The sequence below is a fragment of the Carettochelys insculpta genome, chromosome 5 (genome assembly GCF_033958435.1).
Source record: "Carettochelys insculpta isolate YL-2023 chromosome 5, ASM3395843v1, whole genome shotgun sequence".
Lineage (NCBI taxonomy): Eukaryota > Metazoa > Chordata > Testudines > Carettochelyidae > Carettochelys > Carettochelys insculpta.
Genome location: NC_134141.1, coordinates 107,889,110 through 107,909,460, shown reverse-complemented (window position 1 = coordinate 107,909,460; position 20,351 = coordinate 107,889,110). Strand labels below are relative to the sequence as shown.

Here is a 20,351-nt window from a genome sequence, read left to right as displayed (position 1 = left end):
AATCAGACTGGCCCACTCCAGCACCTCTGAAATGCTCTGCTGGACACCAATTCATAAAATTAGTTCAGCCAACTGGAAAAACTGGCTTTCACTGTAGTAATTAAGTGTAGTGTGTATTACGTCAAGGGACTCCTTCTTTCTTTAGTACTGTGTGACCTGGGGGTATGGAAAGACCAAGGAGGAAGAGATAATTGCACAGGCTGAACCTCGCTAATCTGGAACTCTCATCTGGCAAACGCCATAATCTGATATGATTTCAGTTAGCTGGAGAACCGCTTATCATGGTGTGGCCAAGTTTCTCGTGGTCCCATAAAGTTTTCTACCACCAGTGCCAGCTTTCAGTGTTCTGTGCTCTAATTTACCCCTAAATGTTTTCTAGGAGTCCAGGAAGCAGCACAAGCGTTGATAATATATTAGAAAATATTGACCTCATGTCATCTGGCAAATTCTCTCATCTGGCACCAGTCAGGTCTCGAGGGCGCAGGAAGAGAGAGGTTCAACCTGTACAGACAACGTGAAGCAGGACTGGCTGGTGCACCTGGTGAGGTATATTATCATTTGTAGTGTTGTTTGCAAACTGAATATGCTATTCAATGGTTTGACTATTTTTGCATAGCGAGTGGGGTAAGTTTAGGTTTTGTCTGCACCTACTGGCACCATCGACCTACCTCATCTATACAAATAGCATAGCTGAAATTGACGTACTTACCACAATGTCTTGCATACAGTAAGGTTGACAGGACTGCTCTCCTGTTGATGCTGATTAGTCTTCTCATTTTGCTGGAATAATTCTTCTCGTCTTGGTGGAGTAACAGCACTGATGGAAGCAAGATTGGAAATCAATTTATCATGTCTACAGCAGACACAATAAACTGACAGCCAGTGGATTGATTGCTTCAGCATCAATCCATCGCACATTGTAGACAAGACTTAAGAACCTTAACCAACTGTCACAACCAAGGAAGGGTGTTTGTTTTAAAAGAGTGGTTTTCCACTTGTGCTCCATCGTCCTGGGATTCTGCAGACTATGTCTAATGTGTGGTCTCAGGCCTTTTCATAGTAAGGATCAGCAGTAGCTGCCATTAGCTGCAAGTGGGGTGTCACATCCCAGCAAAAAAGTACAAAACAGCAGACTATCTGGTTGTTAGGAAAGCATTCCAGCCCCGAGGAAGTACAGCATCGACAGCAACCAGATCACCAGACACACATTAAGATGTTTTAATAAAACTTTGCAAAATAACTCCTTGGCAGAATACTTATCAGCAGTTTCAACTAGGAAATCCAAATTTCCCTTTTGTTGCAGCCTCAGTTCTTTCTCTCTGGTCTTTAATTGTTTCTGTTTGTTGCACAACTGGCTCTCCAACATTGACTCTTCTATGTAGGGGGTAATGTGGTAGGATTGGTTAAAAGATTGTTTTGTAATACTTCCACACAAACAATTGGTTAACACATAACTAACCGAGCCCTAAGTTTAACTATATAAACTAAGGTTCTAAAGAACTTCCTTTTGGACCTATCTCTGGAGCATGAGATCAAAGCCAGCAGAACTCAATATCTTGGCATGGCTATCTCATTCAACAGTTCTGGACCATCCAATCCTGACTGGCCAGCTGGAGAAGCTCATCTGCCTTATTGGGAGTTGAGAGCATTGTATGTTTAGCAAGTGTAGTCTGTTGATTAATTGTTAATACAAAGTCAGCAAGTTACTCTAAGAAAGCTATTTAACAGGGGCAAGGTCCCACCATTCCCAGAGAGGGACATTGAACCCCAGGCCTGGGGAAGAGATGGTGTGGAGATCTATACCATGGAGGTAGTGAAAGGGTCCACAAAAGATTGCTGTTATCATAGAATGGTGTGGTCAGAGGCTCCTTGGGTCTGCAGACTACAATTTCTAAAAGTGCCAACATTTTTTTTTTCAAGAAGTCCTCAAATATTAAAAAGGTTGAAAACCACTGCTCTAAATATACCATTATGTGCCTTGGATGACACAACAGGAAGCCAGCTCTAAGAAGATGAGCGTAGAGGTCACATCTGCTACCTTTTCCTGCTCTCACAACGCCACATACAGGGAACAAATAATCTGCCAGGCATTAGCAATAGAACCAAGAACCCTTTCAGGAAGCCACAGAGAAACCATGAGCCCAGCAGCAGAAGTTGTACTATGAAACAAACTGTATTAATTACCATAGCACCTAAGGACCCAAGTCACGGACTGTGGCACCACTGTGCTAGATGCTGCACAAAACACACACCAGACAGCCTTGCCCCAGGCATAATACAAGAGGCAACAAAGTGGGACAGACCAACTTATGGGTGAAAAACATAGAAAGCATGAGAAGATATTAGTTATCTTGACAGGTGATGGTCTTAGCACACTGACAGCCTGGGCAGGTGCTGTCAGGGTTTTTGTAGGCATGATGGCAAACCAGAGTTTTGAGGAGACTTTACAGATGGGTAATGAATTAGCTTTGCAGATGTTTATGGGGAGCTCCTTCTCCCAAGTATGAGGGACAGCATGGAAGAAAGCGCAAAGGTGCTTATTTTAACACACACCAGTTGGATCAGAAATCCTCAGAGCGCACTATCAGAAGAAAGATGCTAGGAAGGGTGAGGATTGGCTGAGCAAGGCCCTTAAGATGAAGACAAGCAGCCTATGCTTGATGTAACAGGGATGGTAAAGCCATCAGAAGGCTGCAAAGCTGAACAAAGTGACTGATGTAGAAAACGCTTTCTGCAGGAGCACTCAAGAGGGCTGTGAGCAGGACAATGGTGCATTTGGCAAGGCCTGTGAGATGTGTGTTACAGTGACTGAGATGACTAAAGCCTGTCTGAGAGCTTTGGCTGTGTCAATGGATATAAATGTTGGCAACTAAAAAAATGGCAAGATTTTGACATAGCCCGCATGAGACAACTTAGGGCTAGGGCCACGTCATTCAAAAGGCATAAGTGATTGACAGGCTGGTGATTGCAGCTGGCCACAACGATTGTGAAAGGAGGTTGCGCGAGAACTTGTAATATGGGAGAGAATTAGGAACAGCAGCCCAGCAGGGGCCCCAGGGCAGTGCATGAACCCCACCCCACAATGGGCGCGTGCCAAGAAGAGACGCACATGGCCCCAGCAGCTGGCCACTTTGAGCAGTGTGTGGGACTACAGCAGGAAATGTGCTTGAGGCTCCTGATGGGCCATTGGTGGCCCAGAGTATCATGAGAGGCTGGATCTGGCCTGTGAGCTGTATTTCGCCCACCCCTGGATTAGAGGGAACGTTTTTTAAGACTATATCCATCATGAATCTGCTGTAGCAGCTCGTTGATAAATGTACATGAAAGATATGGGACATTTAACAGCACTGCTTTGGCCTTGCTTTGTAATTTAGCATCTTGTATTATTCCTCAATTAAAACCGTGCATCTTACACCAGTGGGACTGTGGCATTCTGTAGTCTTTTAAAATGATTTTATTGATATAGTCCCACTTGTGTGCATTGCGGTTGGCAGACAAATACAATTGGCTGCCCCTCTCCCCATTAACATCCCGTCTAGGCTCTGAGCTAGAAGACCACTTACGCAGATGCACAATTTTAAGCATGTCTAAAACCACTGAACGCCCAGGGCCTACACCTAGGCTGAAAGATAACGTATATTCAAGTGCTTTGGTAGATTAGAACCTAAAGGTCTGTGGTGTAATTTGGCATGCCATGCCCCAATGACAGGGAAAGCCGAAGGGATTCTAGCAGGCTGAACACTTCCAAGAGTCAGCCAAAACTTCCTTTGGCAGGATTCAAACTCCCTGCTTTCGCTCTGGGCCAAAAGCCAGAGCACAAGAATTGAGCCCAGAAATTTAAAGGCCCCTGTCACCGTGGTATCCAAGCACTCACAATCCTTCCTAGTTCCCCGGCATGGTAGGGCAACAGGCTCATTCCCATTTTTGCAGATGGAGAATGGAGGCACAGAGAGACTAAGCAACTTGCCCAAGGCCACACAAGAAGTCTGTGTTGGATCCAGGCCATGACTCTGGGTCTCCTTGATCCCAAAGTACACCCTGGCCACTTGCCCCACCTCCTTGTCTTGGTCACACACTCACCCGCTGCGGGGAGGTTAGTGACACTGACATCCCCCTCACCCAGTTCATGCTGCACATGCACTAGCTCAGCGTTTGTAGCTGGCTTTCACCTTGGTGTGTAAGAGAAGGTGAAAAGGGGAAGGACTGCTGTGCTCCTCACACCATCACGAGACCTCCCATACTTCTGCCTTCAGTGACACCAGCACAAAGCCCGAGTAACCCCGTGGCTCACTAGCCATAAATAGTTTCTCTTCCCTTAAGAGACAGAGCACTGCCTCAAGAACAACTGTATGAGCAAACCACAAAGGTCTGATTCAGGGTCTCTCCCTTCCCCTCAGCCAGGTCAGCAACTAAGGAAAACAGGGTCTCACAAAATGCAATGCCCACCTGCAGTTTACATGGGCCAAACTGGAGAGTCTCTACATAAAAGAATAAATGGACATAAATCAGACATCAGGAACGGTAATGTACAGAAACCTGTGGGAGAACACTCCAATCTCCCTGGACACTCAGTGGCAGATTTAAGGGTGGCAGTCCTGAAACAAAGAAATTTCAGAAATCAAGCGGAGAGAGAAATCTCTGAGCTGCAATTTATTTGCAAATTTGACTCCGTTAGCCAAGGATTAAACAGAGACTGGGAGTGGCTCACATCTTACAAAGGCAGCTTCTCTGCCCTGGGTGTTAAGATCTCCCCATTAGACTCTGACAAAAGCTCACATCCCCCTGTCTGATCTGACTTGTTTTTTCCTCTTTTGATAAGTACTGTTGATACTTGGCCATTTCCATCTTGGTGAATAGACCTTGTCAGCTCTGGCCCTCCCTCTTACTGGACCCCACTCTTTAAATACCCCTCTGAAACCCTCCCCCCCACACTCATGCATCTGACAAAGCAGGTCTTTGCTCACGAAAGCTTATGCTCCAAAATATCTGTTAGTCTATAAGGTGACACAAGACTTCTTGTTGTTCTCGAAGGTACAGAATAACATGGCTACCTCTCTGATACTTGTCACAAAATTACGTTTTCCCTCCATCAAGCTGCCACTGGCCAGCTGGTGAAAAACACCCCGAAGGCACAATGGGGTCAGATACCTTTGTACTGAGCAAACCTGATATGGGAATGATTCACCCTCACACTTGTGGGTGAGCCCCACCCATGCAAGAAAAAAAACAGGGAAGTGGAAGGGTTTTGCTTTTTATTATTATGCCACTTGAGAAATACCCAGAAAAAAATGAATCTATTAGTACTTTAGCTGCTACAGGCATGAGGGATTAGGTAGACAGCCTGATTGATTGCAGTGAGCTGTAGCCCTCTCAGTCTCAGAATATTACACACCTGATGGGTGAGGTAATATTTTTTATTGGACCAATGTCTGTTGCTGAGAGAGAGGAGCTTTTAAACCACAGAGGAAAAGCTACTGCAGCTTGAAACCATGTCTCTCACACCCTCAGATGTTAGTCTAATAAAAGATATTACCTCATGCACCGTGTCTCTCAGATAACCAGACAGACAGACACAGCCTTATTTCAAAATGGAACACAGTTGGAGCAAAGAGCGCTTTTTTAATGTTGAACGAAAGAGTCATTTTATGCAAATTTTTAAAATTCCCTTCAAATAACTGTTGTAATAAGTTTCGGTTTCAGAATTCATTTGACCAACGTGAGCAGCACTTCTGGTACTCCCCACGCTGTGAGTGAGTCACGGAGAGTGCTGTGGTGTGGGGTCTCTACTCTACAGATGGCTTTTGGCAGCTGCTGGTAGGCACCACCTTTGCTTCTTTGGGGTGGGGCGGGGGGGCAGAAGGTGAAGAAAAGGCACCCCATCTTGTGGGCCAGGGACTTCAAGGTCTCAGGTGCAGGGACTGCAGCTGGGCAGGAGCTTTTCAAGTGTAGCGGTGGCTGTTGACAGCCACTAGTACCCAGCGGCAGGTATGGGAGGGAGATATTATGCTACCTGGGTGCTTGTGTGGGGGAGGGGAGTATTGTGCCTCCTGTGTGCTAGGGGTGGGTGATGCAGGGAATAGTAGTTATTCTTCTGGGCTGGGATGCTTTAAAGAGCAATTAAGCACCACTAGTGACTGCTGCTTCTAAGCCACTCGACCTCCTGTGTGTTAAATGTCCTTTGAGCCCCACGGTCACCAGCAGAGCTCACTCTCATTCATTGGGCGCTGGAACACAGCAGGCATTCCAGAGCACAGTCCCTTCCATCGAGGGCCTGCTCACTCTCTCCCATCTCTTTTCCACTCCTACTCCGCTCCTTTCTCAGATGCATAGCTGAGCAGGGTAAAGGCCGGGCCAGGGTACTGCACTTGGAGGAGGTTGGGGGAGGTCTGTGGATAGAGGTAGAAGACGACATGTGAGGAGAAAAGTGAGTGAGGTCATCTCACCATGACTCTTCCCTCTAATCTTCTCCATCCATGTGTGGAATAAAGTTTTCTGTGCACCAAGGTTTGTGCAAATGGGCACCCCCAGTGGAAACAAAGCCTAGCTGTAGGCGCGCTGCTAATCAGCTGAGTGGCATTTGGACCTCTCTTGAGCAGCCATATAAGTGTGCAACTCACAGAGAACACTACTTACCACCTTGTCCTTCTGGTGCTCCAGGATCAACGGGGCTACCAGAACATGCAAACAAACTGGGAAAGGACCGAGAAGTGGATGGGTGAACATCTGGGGAAAAGTCCTGGGAGAGAACAAAACAGCTCAACTCACTCGGGGGGTGGCGGGGGGGCAGCGTTTTTGCCTCCCTCGGCTATGGCTATACTTGGAACGAGATGCCCGACGCAAGAGGAAATACTGGCAGTAGCACACTAAGACTGGTCACGAAGCCACTGTAGCAGAGACAGCAGCAAGCGGCAGCATGGGGGAGCCATCTCACGTAAGGTACTACAGCTGGGACAACGGACTTCTACAAACTCAGAGATCGAGTAGGTAAGGGCGCATGAGAAGAAAAACTAAGTGATAAAGGGGTCCAGGACAGCTGGTAGTTTCTCAAAGATTATAGTACGTGTGAGGTCAGGGTGGGCTTGTACTCTGGGCATCTATCCTCCAGTGCCAGTGCTTCCACCTCTTTCCAGCCCATTACTTTAGTGAGAGCTAGCACAAGTACGCCTGTCGGAGCTGGGACTCAGCCCCCAGTTCCCTGTGCAGATAAAGCTGTAGTATCTGGAAAGTGGCTCTGCTTTCCTTCCACATCAAGGAAGTGTGGGGCAGCCGGCGGAGAGGTAATGTTCCCTGCAGTTGCTGGTGAGAGAAGGGGAGATTCAGAGCCCAAAGCTGGAGGTGAGCATGGCACTGAGGAGGTAAGGCTGTGACATGACTCCTCTCTTCCCTGGTTAGAGGGAAGGGCCGGGGAGGGGAGAAAGCTAGAGAACAGAGAACCACTGAACCAGCCAGCCCTCACAGTGGCCCTGCATCTTGTGATCTGGCTCTGGACTGCAGCTGTATTCAGCAAATTGGTAGGGACTTTCCTGCTCCCCTGCTGCTTGGAAACTAGCAAGTAGGCTGCTGCTGTCTAGGCACTTACCCAGAGCTGCACCTTCCGCCCTCTCTCTCACGGTTACACAGAGACAATCGGGTGGGAGCTGCAGATTTATAAAGGCAAAGAACTATCAGTCCCAAACCTCTGCCAAGCTGGCAAAAAACAAACCCTCTTCAGATGGGGTGGGAGAGTCACCCTCTGAAAAAGGACAGGCTTATCTTTGCATCTCTCGCGGCCCAGCATGGGTCCTGCTACTTCCTCGTTCACAGTGTTGTGAGTGTCAGCCTTGGGAAGAGTAGCCAGAATAGATTTACTTCCACCACTTAAGGAAACTGTCTGCAGACTAGGAATCAATGGCAGCTGACTCCCAGAAGAGAGGGAGGTTGCCCCTTCCTGTTCTGCTGACATGACTAGCACGTCTTTATCAAGAACAGAACCTCATCCCTTCTTAATGGCTGTAAGTCAACAGGCCAGTTTGATATTTAAAATGGGAACCGATGTAAGAGAGGGGAGGAAATCAATCCATGTATTACTTCAAAATCAGCCTGATCCTCTTACCCCTCCCCATCACAGCTCACACGATTTCTCTTGGCTCTGGTTTGAAATGGCTCTTTCAGCATCTCCCACGAGGATTGCAGTGTCTCCCCTCCATGACATTATAAAATTTGCCCAGATGGGAATTTTGAGCCTGTGCAGTAAAACGGGGGCAGAACTCATCACTGCTAAGCTGCAGAAAGCACCAACCCCCAATGCAAACAGAAGCCAACATCACTATCTTACAGCAGAGCATTTAAAAACAAACTTGCTTTAGGGAATACAGTAAACCCTCCATCTAACAGACCCTGATTTAATGGACTTCAGAAATAATGAATACCGTCTGCTAGAGTCCTCCTGCCAAGTATATACTGACACCTCATCAGAGCTGCTGGAGTGGTGTGGGGCCCCCTGGGCCTGAGGAACTGCTTCTGTGGGCGGGGCCACCCTATGCTCCTCCCACCAGGGGTGGGGTGCATACGCAGGCAGGCCGCATGCATTGACACGCTGCATGGGAGACTGCAATGCTGCGCTCTTCCATCTCACCCACTTGTTCCTGACCATATTGCGTGACACAGCTTGCAAAGAGCCCACTGCCCAGCTCTGCCTCCTGATCCCGCTGCGTTCCTCCCATTGCAGCTCCCGCAGAGGTGGGGCACCTGTTACCCGTGACCCTACTTGACAGCACACCCCTGGGAAGCAGCCGTTCTGTTTACCCGGACCACGGCTGGGGGCGGGGCACAGGAGCTCTCCTCCCACAGCCCGGTGTGGGCGGAGCATGTCAGCACTTGGCTGCTGCGGCCTGAAGTGGCGCTGAACAGCAGTCGCAGCATCGGAGGCTGCTGCCCTCTGCTAGGCTGGGGGCGGCAGCAGCTCTCTGCCTTCGTGCGGATGGCTCGGACCCAGGGGCTGGAGAAGCTGCAGCGCCAAGAGCTGCAGGAGGCGGAAGGAGCCAGGCCGGCATGTAGCTCCTGTCCTGGTAACTGCGAGAGGGAGCTGGAGGCGTGAGGGGAAGAATGGGGGCAGAGGACGGGAGTGAGTGATGGGCTGGGAAGGTCAGTGCCTCGTCAGAGCGTATAACCATTCACATTTAACAGACTTCCGGGTTTAACGGACTCCCCTTCCCCCCATTAGTCCATTAAACGGAGGGTTTACTGTAAAACCAAACCCAAAGCAGCATCCCTGGTGTACGCTGCGCAGACGTGTCCCTCCTCTCACCTGCCAAAAGCCTGGCTCTTCCCACCGGGCGGCACATTGTGACGAGTACCTTACCCTGCCACCCCCGCCTCAGCCTTTGGTTTTCTGAGTGCAGTGCCCACTCCAGCTGAGCCACTGCTGAGTTGCCCTGGCTCCCCCGCTGACATCCCGGCCCACAGAGCTGGCTGGATGAGAGGCCACAGCACCATCCCCTAGTGCTCTGCCTTTGACTTGGGGCAGCTGCTGAGCAGGCTCAGTATGGAGAAGTTGCTGCCAACTCCAGAAGTGCAGTGAGAGGAATGGGACTCCCAAGTAACTTCTCCACTCTGCTCTGCTCATGGCGCCCTGGTGGGCTTTGGAAGCCTGGTGTCTCAGGGCCAGATCTGCCAGGAGCCATTGTCCTTCACTGAGGCCACTCTTCTTAGATCACAGCCTTAGCAGTGTCATTAAAAGTGCACCAAGTGTTGAAGGATTGCTTTTTAAAAATCATCAGGCTTGATTCTGCTCTCCATTGCACTAGCATCAGTGACAAGTAACTCCACTGACGCTGGGGCAGTGTAGCGTAAGCTAGCCGGCAGGAGATTCAAAGTGGACCTAACAGGCTGGAGAGTTTGCCAGATTACACATTCACTGCTCATTCAATACATCTGGAGAGAAAAAGCAGCCATGACAAAGTAGCTTCACAGCAAACTACAGATACTTTGCGAAATAAATGAGAGCATCCATCACCCACTCCCAATCTAGCCATTGGACGGTCAAGCAAGCCAAAAGCAAACATCTGCATTCCAGAGCTGCACAATTTGATGCGTCCCACCTGCTGATCCATCTGCAGAACACATCAAATGCTGCTTGAAAGTGGTATGAAGTCTTTGAAAACACAGTGAGGCCCCTCTGGGGAAGAGACAGGCCAAAGACTTATAAATCCACACGCAGAGCCTGGAACTTGAACTTGCCAGAGTTTGAGCAGTTCTTCCCTGGAGACGTTCCTGGGGGAATGAAATCAGAACCCCCACTTCTGGACTGCAACATTTGGGCCTGACAGAGCAATGCCACAGCATTATACTGGCATTGTGCCAGACTAAGACAAGGGGAAAATGGGGAATCCAATGCTCTGACTTCCCTGATGTCATTAGAGTTCTCTCAGTGCAAAATAAAAATTAATTTGGAAACATGACTGTTTTCCTGGTCATTACTTACGCCATTAAGTGAAGTTTATGCGTATTCTCTTTCAGGGTGGATGAAGACTAGACCCAGGGCTTTCAAGTGACCGTGTGGTTACCAGATTTTCCGAGCATCGCTTGTTGATCACACAGGAGTGAAGCAAAACAAGAAAAAAAAAATGTTAGCCAGCACTATCTCGTGCATACTCTCACAAAACAGCACAGTGGCTTCCAAGATTGTATTCTGGAGACAAAATAACTGATGTTTGTGAATGTCCAAGCTGAGGGTTTCCCTTCAAATAAATGTGTTAAAAAGATAAACCAAATCACCCTCATTACAAGACCTCCTCCATTTCTAGAGCACAGATTATACTGTTACAACAAGCACAGTCAGAGGTGAGAGAAGTCTAGTTTAACAACACAACTTTATTTTGTATGGCTACTTGTAACAACTGCACTTCCCAAATACCCTTCAGACTAAGGTTCCAGTCATGAATCATAAATCAATAGGAGTTCTCCCAGCAAGCTCACTACAACAGCTCGCAGAAGCTTCAACGTTATACAAAGAATAAGTTCCTATGACGGGTGTGACTGCTGCATCCCCATCTCTTCCACAAACACATTCTCTTGAAAGCAAACACCTTGGTATACTTTATTTACAGCTCAATCCCCCCACCAATACTAGCAGTGCAGCTACAGCTTTGCCCTGCTCTTCTTTCTAGCCCATTCTCCCAGTTGAGGGGCCAAGAGGAGGAACAGGGGGCCTCTACTCGCAGAAGGCTTCTTATCAGGCTATCCAGGCCTGGGCTGGCCCCCGCTGTCTCCCACTGCCTTCCTGAGCACCACTTTCCTGAGCTCTTTTTACTAGAGGCAATTAGAAGCCTGTGGTCTGCCCTCCCCACCACTGACCAGACAGAAAACCCACCCTCTTTTTTGGCCTGTAAGTCCATCCCAGACACACAATTCTGCAAAGCTATATCCGGTGTGTTGACAGTCTCTTCCGGTGAGCCCTTCGCTACCACAGAGGAAATACACTGGGGTCTAAGCTGCTGAGGAGAGTTCCTCAAGCTGCTCCCTCTTCCTTTCAGTGCCCTTTCCCACCTCTTACACCAATGAGCCTTTCTGGGAACGTCTGCCTCAGCAAACAGGAAACTCCTCCATCAGTTTAACCATGGCCTGCAGCTGGACGAGCTGATGTCACCTCACCCACACTCGGGGAGATGCTGTAGCAGTTCCAAAATTACAGGATCCACACCAGCCCCCGATTACTCCTGTATCTGGCAGTAACCAACATGGAGTTCAGTTTATTAATTTCTGAGCAAATGCATTAGGTCGTAACTCCCCCAGTCCTCCTTATGGCACTAAATTTCTAGGGGTACTTTTCCAGGGACTGGCCTACCGGGTCCCAGATGGCTCCTGGAACCAGGTCATAGTGTCTTGCCTGCTCCTCACAGGGAGTCAAACACACAGCCAGTGTTTCATTGGTAAAACAGGGAGCCAGCCGGGCGGTTCTCACAGCTGAATTGCTCCTGCTGCCATGCTCTCCAACGTGACCGAGACCGCATCACGGCACTCTGCAGATCCCCACCGTGGAGTTCTGTGACTGAGCTCTGCTTCCTGCCCAGGGACTCGAACTTTGCAAGAGTTGCTCTGAAGCTGGGCTTGCTCTCTCCTAAATCCCTGCAGGGTCGTTTGCCGCTCCACCTGCCAAGCCAGCAGTGACTGTTCCTCTGCAAGTGCAGGGGTGGTGGTAATCTACAAGGTCTTCTTTGCCTGTCCTGGCTACTCCACCTGCAATTGTTGTATTGCCTTCATTGCCCAGATGGCCATGCACTATGTTCTCACACTTGGAGACAGGCATGAGCTCAGACAAGCCCCTACGCATGACTGGGTGTGATTGCCGTATCTTTGTCTTTTGTGAACAGTCTCACGCACAAACACGCACAGTCTCACATGCACAAACACTAGTGTGTGCTTTATTTACAGTGTCTCAATCCCTCTACTCATGTGTACCTGGGCACCCACACCTTTCCATTGTTCTCCCACTTCCTAGCCCTTTCTCTCAAGAAGGGATGAGGGAGGGAAGCTGGGGTGGCTCTGCTTGGAGAACTCCCTTTGTCAGTCACCTCAGTGACGAGTTAGGTCTTCATGGGGTCAGGGAGGAGAATGGTGGCTGTCCCATTTAGTGCTAATTGCAGTTCAGGGGCTCTCTTAGCACAATTCCCAACCTTACCTACGTTAAAATGGAGTTCAGGTTGAGAGTACATACAAATAAAACTCCTCCCCATGTAGCCCGTGCAGTGGTGTGTGCAGGCTGCAAGGGAAGCCTGAAAGAGGCAGATTATGAACATGTTGCTTCTTTTAGATTGCCCAGGGCAACAAAAGTCAACCCCATCATCTGATACAGAGTGCAAAATTATGGGAAGGGCTCATTCTAAAATGAATTTTGACCATTAAACTCATTCAAGTAGGATGTTTGCTATGGGGCAGCTGCCTACTCTCCCCTCAGCCATGGTTTGCCTCCTTACCCAGACTTTTCATAGCTCCTGCCAGCTGACGCTAGGGGTTCTACAGGAGCTACCATGGGGCCTGGCCTGGCATAGGTATTGCCATATCACCAACTTTCCCTCCTGCCAGCCAGACAGGGAGCTGCAGCACTCAGAACCACAGCTGAGCAAGGCCGGGGCTCGATCCCCACGCCTATCCCAGCCATCAGTGAGTAATGTCCCTCTTCTGCCCCTGCTCCTCCAATTAGGGCTGGCCTGGCACCCCCTCCGCCAGTGTTCCCTCTAATTTTTTTCCCATCCATGGGCAGAATAAATTGTTATGTGCACCACCGACAGCAACACATGCTACCCCCTGTGGGTGCTCAGCTAATCACCTGGGCGGTACCTGCCCGAGTGCTCAGCTTACAGGGAACACTGCTCCTCACTCCACTCTGGGACAGAACCAGCCTCCTAATCCCTCCTGCCCTTCCCCCAGCAGCTCAGCCTAGCAGGGAGGCAAAAATGAGGATGCTGACACTACCTCCTTCAGAACCCTGTGTCATAGACATCCCGTCACTGAAAGTTCTCAGCAAAAGTCATTCTTGGCCCTGAGAAGGGCTGTAATGAGGAGGAGGGAGGCTGTATGTGCCCCCTTTAACAACATGGCTGAATCCCTGTTTTCAGTGACAAATATCAGAGGGGTAGCCGAGTCAGTCTGTATCGTCAAAAACAACAAGAAGTCCTGTGGCACCTTATAGACTAACAGATATTTTGGAGCATAAGCTGACCCACTGACAAAGTGGGTCTTTGCCCACAAAAGCTTATGCTCCAAAATATCTGTTAGTCTATAAGATGCCACAGGACTTCTTGTTTTCAGTGAAACACTCAACACAGGGAGCAAAGATGACAACTGCATAGTATGTGTATTCAAGTCGCCATTTATGGGGCCAAAAGAAGAGAAATGAATAGACAACGGACAATTATGTTTCAAGAGGTTTACTCACAGGCGAGCAAGTGCGGTGAAGGAGTACAAGAGGATGTTCCTAGGAGCAGGCTATCACAACAGTAGTAGCCAAATCACTCCAAAGGACAGAGGAGAGATCAGTAACAGTTCCAAGTTTGGTATCATTAAAATGTGTGTTAGTGCTTGTCATAGGTCATGATCTCAAGTCTACTGAAGTCCATGGAAAAACTCCCATTGACTTCAGTTCACCAATGTGGAACAAGCCATTTATTGTGGAATGATCTGTAATATAGAATTATAATTGATTACTTTTATATTCTTCTGCATAGGAAGCATGACATGTTACATATACCATCCACCATGGAGTCCACTGGTATTTTTGTTTAAAGCAGGCATGCTAGGTAGCAAATGTCTTATGTTTTATTGATGTTAGACTACACAGAGTCCTCAACGATTCAGGAAAACTGTGGGGTTCACATATTTGAATCTTCCCTAAGATGTCGGGGTGGAGGGGGGGAACATGCCTGAAAAAATTAGGTATATATTCCAGATCAAGTCTGAAAGAAGCCCTACTGAAAGCAACATTTAAACAGCAGCTAAAGCCAGTTCAGTTCCCAATGAATTGAAGTGCTAAGGATGGTTTTCAATTAGATACCTGACTTGAAATTTCTTAACCCTCAGAATGTTCGGCTGTGCCATACAGAAGAGTATAACCTCTATAAATGCAAGGTGGTAGGTTCAAACAGTGTGCTTATTTTTCTATGGAAAGGAGTAGCTAGTGAAGTACTAAGCGTAATATTTATTTTTCAAAAATCACTAAAAAACCCTGTATTTATGGAGGTGCAGATTTACATAAAAATGAAAGCAATTTTTGAAAATGTACAGTCTACTTCATATTATTGCACTCACTGATTTATAATATACAAGACATTTTGAAGAAGTTTCAATAAAAGTAGTATTTATATAAATAAAAGTGTCAATATACAATATCATACAAGAAGTGTATCACCTTAACAGAACACAAAACCTAGCCAGATTGGGATTCCAATGTTTCATGTGATCTACTTGAATCCTCATCAATATTTTCATGTACACATTTACATATCTTAAATGCACAAGCAGCTAAACATCACATCCTCTGAAGGTGGATGATTGATTCTAGAATATTATCAGGACTAATTCTGAATGAGAGTTGATTGGAAATGCCAGTCACACAAAATTTTTTGTACTTCCTTCTCCACAAAAGGTTTAGTTAGGATTGGGAGGAGAGCAACCAGCCTTACTGCCTCCTCCTGAATTTAGGCTTGGTCCTTTAATCCTTAACACAGATGCAATTAATTCCCTGATTGATAACACACTTGTCTTTCCATCTGCAACTGTGTGGCCCCTAAAGAAGTACAGTGGCCCTAAGCCTTAAGTAACTGAGGCCAGGCGTAGCCTAGAGAAAAAATGATTTGAGATATGCATCTTCAGCTATGAGAATTGTGTAGCTGGAGTTGACGTATCTTAAATCGATTTTTGCCAGTCTCCACAGTGCGAGATTGATGGAACACCCTCCCATTGACTTCCCTTACTCCTGATGACTGTGAGGAGTCCAGGGGCACCTACAGTGCCCTGATCATTTGATTTAGCGGGACCCCACAAGGTGTACTAAATCAAACCCTGGAAGACCGACCGCCAGCATGTTGATCTTCCAGTAAGTATAGGGGTACCTTGAGGGATGACACCTAGTATGAAAAAGCACCATCTAGGGGACTGGCCTCCATTGAGTGAAGCTAAAAATGAAAACCAAAAGTAATCATCTGCTGGCAGCTGGTGAACTTTGCATATCACTGCTCACTAACCAGTGGTCAGCTGCCAGGCGCGGAGTTGGTTCCTTGATCATTGTTTGGGACAGAAAAGGATTGTACCTTTGAGTCTTAGGATCCCATTTTTTTAACCTTACAACTAGAGAGAAAGAGAAAAAAAATCATGACGGATCCTGCCCTCACACCAGCTTTACCACTCATGTAAAACTCTTGACTTCTAGTAAATTACTCTGAATTACCACTGGTAGAAAAGAGACCAGATTCCATCATAGAAAATTTAAGGCCATGTGAACTTATTCTTTCCTAGCTCAGCAATGTTGAGGATAGGAAGGAGGTGTTGTGGCTGGGCCAGCTAAAATGCTCAAGCAGCCTCCAATGGCTCCTTTTGGCTTCTTCAAGCTCCTAGAAAAGTAATAGTTTGCACTGTATTAAAGTAAACTCGGTCTTAACCTGCACTCTATCATCTGGAATTTGCAAATAACCAGCATTTTAACCATAAGCAAATGTTAGTTACGTTTTCCAAAAGTACAGCATAGTGAAAGTAAATACAAATAAACACAGCAAATACAGTATAAGTTTACAGTGTACAGTACTACTGTTGTTGGTAAATAAAGTACTCGCCATACATTTTGTTTGTTGCTTCATATCTAATCTTGTTTTTCTTTAGTGTTATGCATTGCTAGGTATACCTTTCTATTATCCAGAATATTTGAATATCTGGCAATCTCCTAGTCCTGGGGCTGCCGGATGCGAAAGAGTTTACTGTAAATAATCATCCCTAGTCATTTTCAGAAGTGTACTGTAGAGTCATCTGGTCCTAGAGAACAGTAATAGGTACATATTGTAAGATCTGCTTAGCCTGGTCATTAGTTATATTTCTTTGCACACTTACTAATTTCACATTTCCAATCCATATACTCTCACTCTACATTAAGACCAAAGCAGGATTTCATTTGCACTATGTGTTGTACAACTCTGACTTTACCTCTACAAGAGGAAGATTGAATTCAAATGACTGTTTTTGTTAACCCTTTCCTTTTTTGAAAGCAGATTCCTAGAATGTGGGAATTGACAAAAAATGTCAGTTGATGAGAAATGTTATCTTAACCAAACTGCTGAAAAATTCTGTTGTAATAATTTTAACTCTATAGAATCAATAGAGATATTTTGTTTCCTATCACAAAACATAACTTTTGCAAGGAAAATGATCATATGGCTTAATATGTCTGGGTTATAAAGTAATTATACCAACACAAAAATATCCAGAACATGGTTATAAACCACAGCTCTTAAATATTAAATCCATAATTCCTTTAAATTATATTTCATTTTTAATCACACATATGAACCTCCCCCCCATTTTTTGATGTTGGCATTTGCCCAACACACATTTCTAAATCTGTGTAAAATAAAAGAGTATTTGGTAATGGAAAATGAAAAGTCTTCTAAGTCACTCTCAAACAGTGAATAGTACCTGCAGATAAGCCTCTGAAAATTATAATAGTATCTATACATTATTTTCAAGACACACCTCACATTCAGTTAGTTTAATGTACAAAATTAAAAGCTTATTCTTTGAGTTCACACTTAAGTGAGGGATCTGTATGTTTATTGGTTCAGAATTTAGTAAAGTTCTAATGCTGGACTGGAAAGAAAAGCTGTTTTTCAAAAGAGAGTTGTGGCTGACCATTTTAAAACAGCAAAGTGCCAATACTGTTCTGTGTGTATATATATGTGTGTACATATTCACTATACTGCCCTAAACTCTACACACATATTTCTGTATCTATTATACATACTATTTGTCTATTACTAACTTCTTCAGATTTTGATCATTCCTGACAAAGCTTCACAGTTTAACTGCCATCACCAACTATTTTCTTCCTGTTTTTAGCATAAATTTTAAGCTAATCTTCTCCTCCTAACATGGGAGCTGATACCACAGTGAGGTTGGAATCCTGCATCCACATTGAGACCCACTACAGATAACTTGGTTGCATTCAAAAGCAGAGATCACAGCAAGATCAGGGACACAGCAAATCCAATTCTATAGCCACTCTATATGCAGAACCTGGAACAGCTTCACTGGAAATTCTGTGGGTGGGATACCTGAAAGCCTCAGCCCACATTCATCTGTTCAGTACCCAGATATTGTTGTTGGCACCTCTCTAATGAATTAATGTTCATGTAACTTTATATATATTTCTATCTAGACAGAAAAGTCATGCAACTTTTCTGTACATCTAATCAGTGTTCTCTTTTTTTTCTATCCATGGGTGCAATAAATTTTGTTATGTGCACCAAGGCACATGCAGATAATGCACCACCAGTAGAAACACACGCTGCCAACCATGAGTGGCTGTGGGCACTCTGCTAATTAGCTGGGCAGCACCTGAGTCTCTCCTGGCTGGCCACCCAAGCGCTCAGCTTACAGGGAATCCTGCACCTAACCTCTGGATGCCACATCTCACTAGTTGCATTCTAGCCAGAAACATGACTGAAAGAAAATGTTTCATTCAGTGAAGAGTATTGACTACACAAATCTTTAGAATAAATCGATTTGAATATGGTACCAACCAGAGAGACCAACATTGAGGTCCTGTCCATACCTTTTCAATGCCACATACCCAGTGGACACTCATTATAAGTATTGAGGAGTTTTGCATGGTGCTGAGCTGGCTCCAGGTTTGGGACACCTCTATTGGTCTGGGCTGCTTTTCTGTTTTTGGGACCATGGCAATTTGAGGACACTGGACCAAGCACCTTATTCTCGCAACCAAACAATGATGATCCATTTTTGTTTTGTCACTTTTGTGTCATTCAGTCATTTCAAAACTTAAGCAAATAAATTGTTCTAACCTGACCTCTCCTCCTATAAGCTTTCTTCTCCTCAAACAGGATACTACAAATACTACACAGGAAAACAACCTGTTATAGATACATGCTTTGAACATTGGGAAAAATCCAGGATAAGTGCAAGGGACATTCATTTATTCCTACAATAAGGTTTTCCATCTAATAAGTTATGATCAGCGCAGATAAAGTCAACTCCATAATTCAGAATCCTCATTAGCCGGTCCATTACACAATCAATCCAAGACATAGTTATAATATGCATGCTAGCACGTGTGCATGTGAAAATACATATTTGAGAAGTAATGACTAATGACCCCTCTCACACACACATGGCCAGTTCAAATTTAACTAACTGTCCCATTCTGCACAGTAAGGCCTTTGCTGTTGTACTCTTTCCAATTTAACTGAGCAAAATCTGGGTATATGGAACCAAATTACGCAGACATGAGTTTTTAAACTCACCCTCTTCCCACCCTCTTTCATTTAGGTACCTAAAGGAGGATTAGTCTTCAGAGGTGCTGAGCCCCCTGGAAGATAATGGGATCTGAGAGAATGTAGCATCTCTGAAAGTCAGCTCACTTTAATTCAGGTATCTAACCTTTGGAACCCAAGTTTGAAAGTTCAGACTGCAATTTTTACACTACAGTCTTAACAATAGAGACAAGTTATACCCAAACTGCTACCATCTTTCCAAAGCTCTGCAGCTAGTCATCCAAGATTCGCAACAGATTTTCTTTCCCTAAATGGAAGCCTGTATACAGATTTCTAATGCATTTACATGGTGAGCTATTTATATTTAATGACATGTCACTGAGAGCTGACTTAACCATGTTGCGTGTTCAGTTCATAGGTTTCTAGATGATTCTGAGCTTCAAGATAAAACATTTGTCGTTTAGATTTATAAAGCACTGCAAAATTATATTCTTTTTTTCATGCCTTTTTAGCAAAACTGCACTTAGAAGAATAAAGTGAGATTGTTCCAGACATTCTCCTTTTATAACAAATACAGACTGGACCCCAAGTCAGTGTGTTAAAAGTTAAGTTATGGCTAAGTAATATAGTATACAGTGGAAAAACCCATCCTCGTTAATGAGATAGCAACAAGCAAGTTTGTCTTCCAATTTCAAAACACTAAAATTATTGGAGACAGGCAAAACATTTCAAATAGAATCTGCTAGAAGGTTTTGAAGTTCCATTAAAATACCACCTGACATAAAAGTCCTTTTGCTGTTTGGCTTCTTACATCAGAGGAAAGTAAAGTTTTCATAAACACGCCACATGAACTCATATGTTCCTTATTTGCATATCCCATTGCTCCTCTGAAGCTTTTAGCATGCTGCTGTAGAGCATTAAGTCACTTTCACACAGCTTCAAAAACGTAAGGGCAGCTTGTCGTCTCTTTTGAAAGGACTACTTCTAATGAACATGTTGCTTTAAAGAAACATAGCTAGAAATAGTGCATCTGTCATACTGAAGTTCTATGCTTTCTGATCAGTAATTGAACTGGTCCCTCTGGGGCTGATTTAATGAAGTTCCAGGCATCATAATGCATGAGACCAAGTAATGATTTTCCATTAATGGCAACAATTTCATCTCCAGCTTCTATTTTTCCAGTTTGCTCTGCAGCAGCACCTGTGAGAAAATAAGTTACAGTCAGTATAAAAACAAAAGGACTGCTTTCCATTGTGGCAAATAGGAAATAGATGATTCTTCTAACAATGCCAATAATACTATTAATCCTCAAGCCTCAGCACTAACAACTTCTTCCAACATAGTGCACACAATAACAGTAAAGTGTTAACTTACCTGAGA

General features: G+C 45.4%; 1 protein-coding gene and 1 long non-coding RNA gene across 4 annotated transcripts in view; both read right to left on the bottom strand.

Annotated features, from left to right (window-relative positions):
* Positions 1–4,469, bottom strand: part of LOC142013235 (uncharacterized) — an 80,225-nt gene extending 75,756 nt beyond the window's left edge. The window contains exons 1-2 of the long non-coding RNA XR_012645589.1: positions 4,447–4,469; positions 710–817 (exon numbers count right to left, since the gene is read on the bottom strand). This is a non-coding gene — a long non-coding RNA (uncharacterized LOC142013235). The remainder of the gene's footprint in view (positions 1–709; positions 818–4,446) is intronic.
* Positions 4,470–13,891: 9,422 nt separating this feature from the next.
* LOC142013831 (PDZ domain-containing protein 2-like) overlaps positions 13,892–20,351 on the bottom strand; it is a 185,458-nt gene continuing 178,998 nt past the window's right edge. For all 3 annotated transcript variants that reach the window (XM_074995708.1, XM_074995709.1, XM_074995710.1), the window contains one exon: positions 13,892–20,171. In XM_074995708.1, coding sequence (XP_074851809.1) covers positions 20,005–20,171 — 167 coding nt within the window. In that variant the 3' untranslated portion in view covers positions 13,892–20,004. The remainder of the gene's footprint in view (positions 20,172–20,351) is intronic.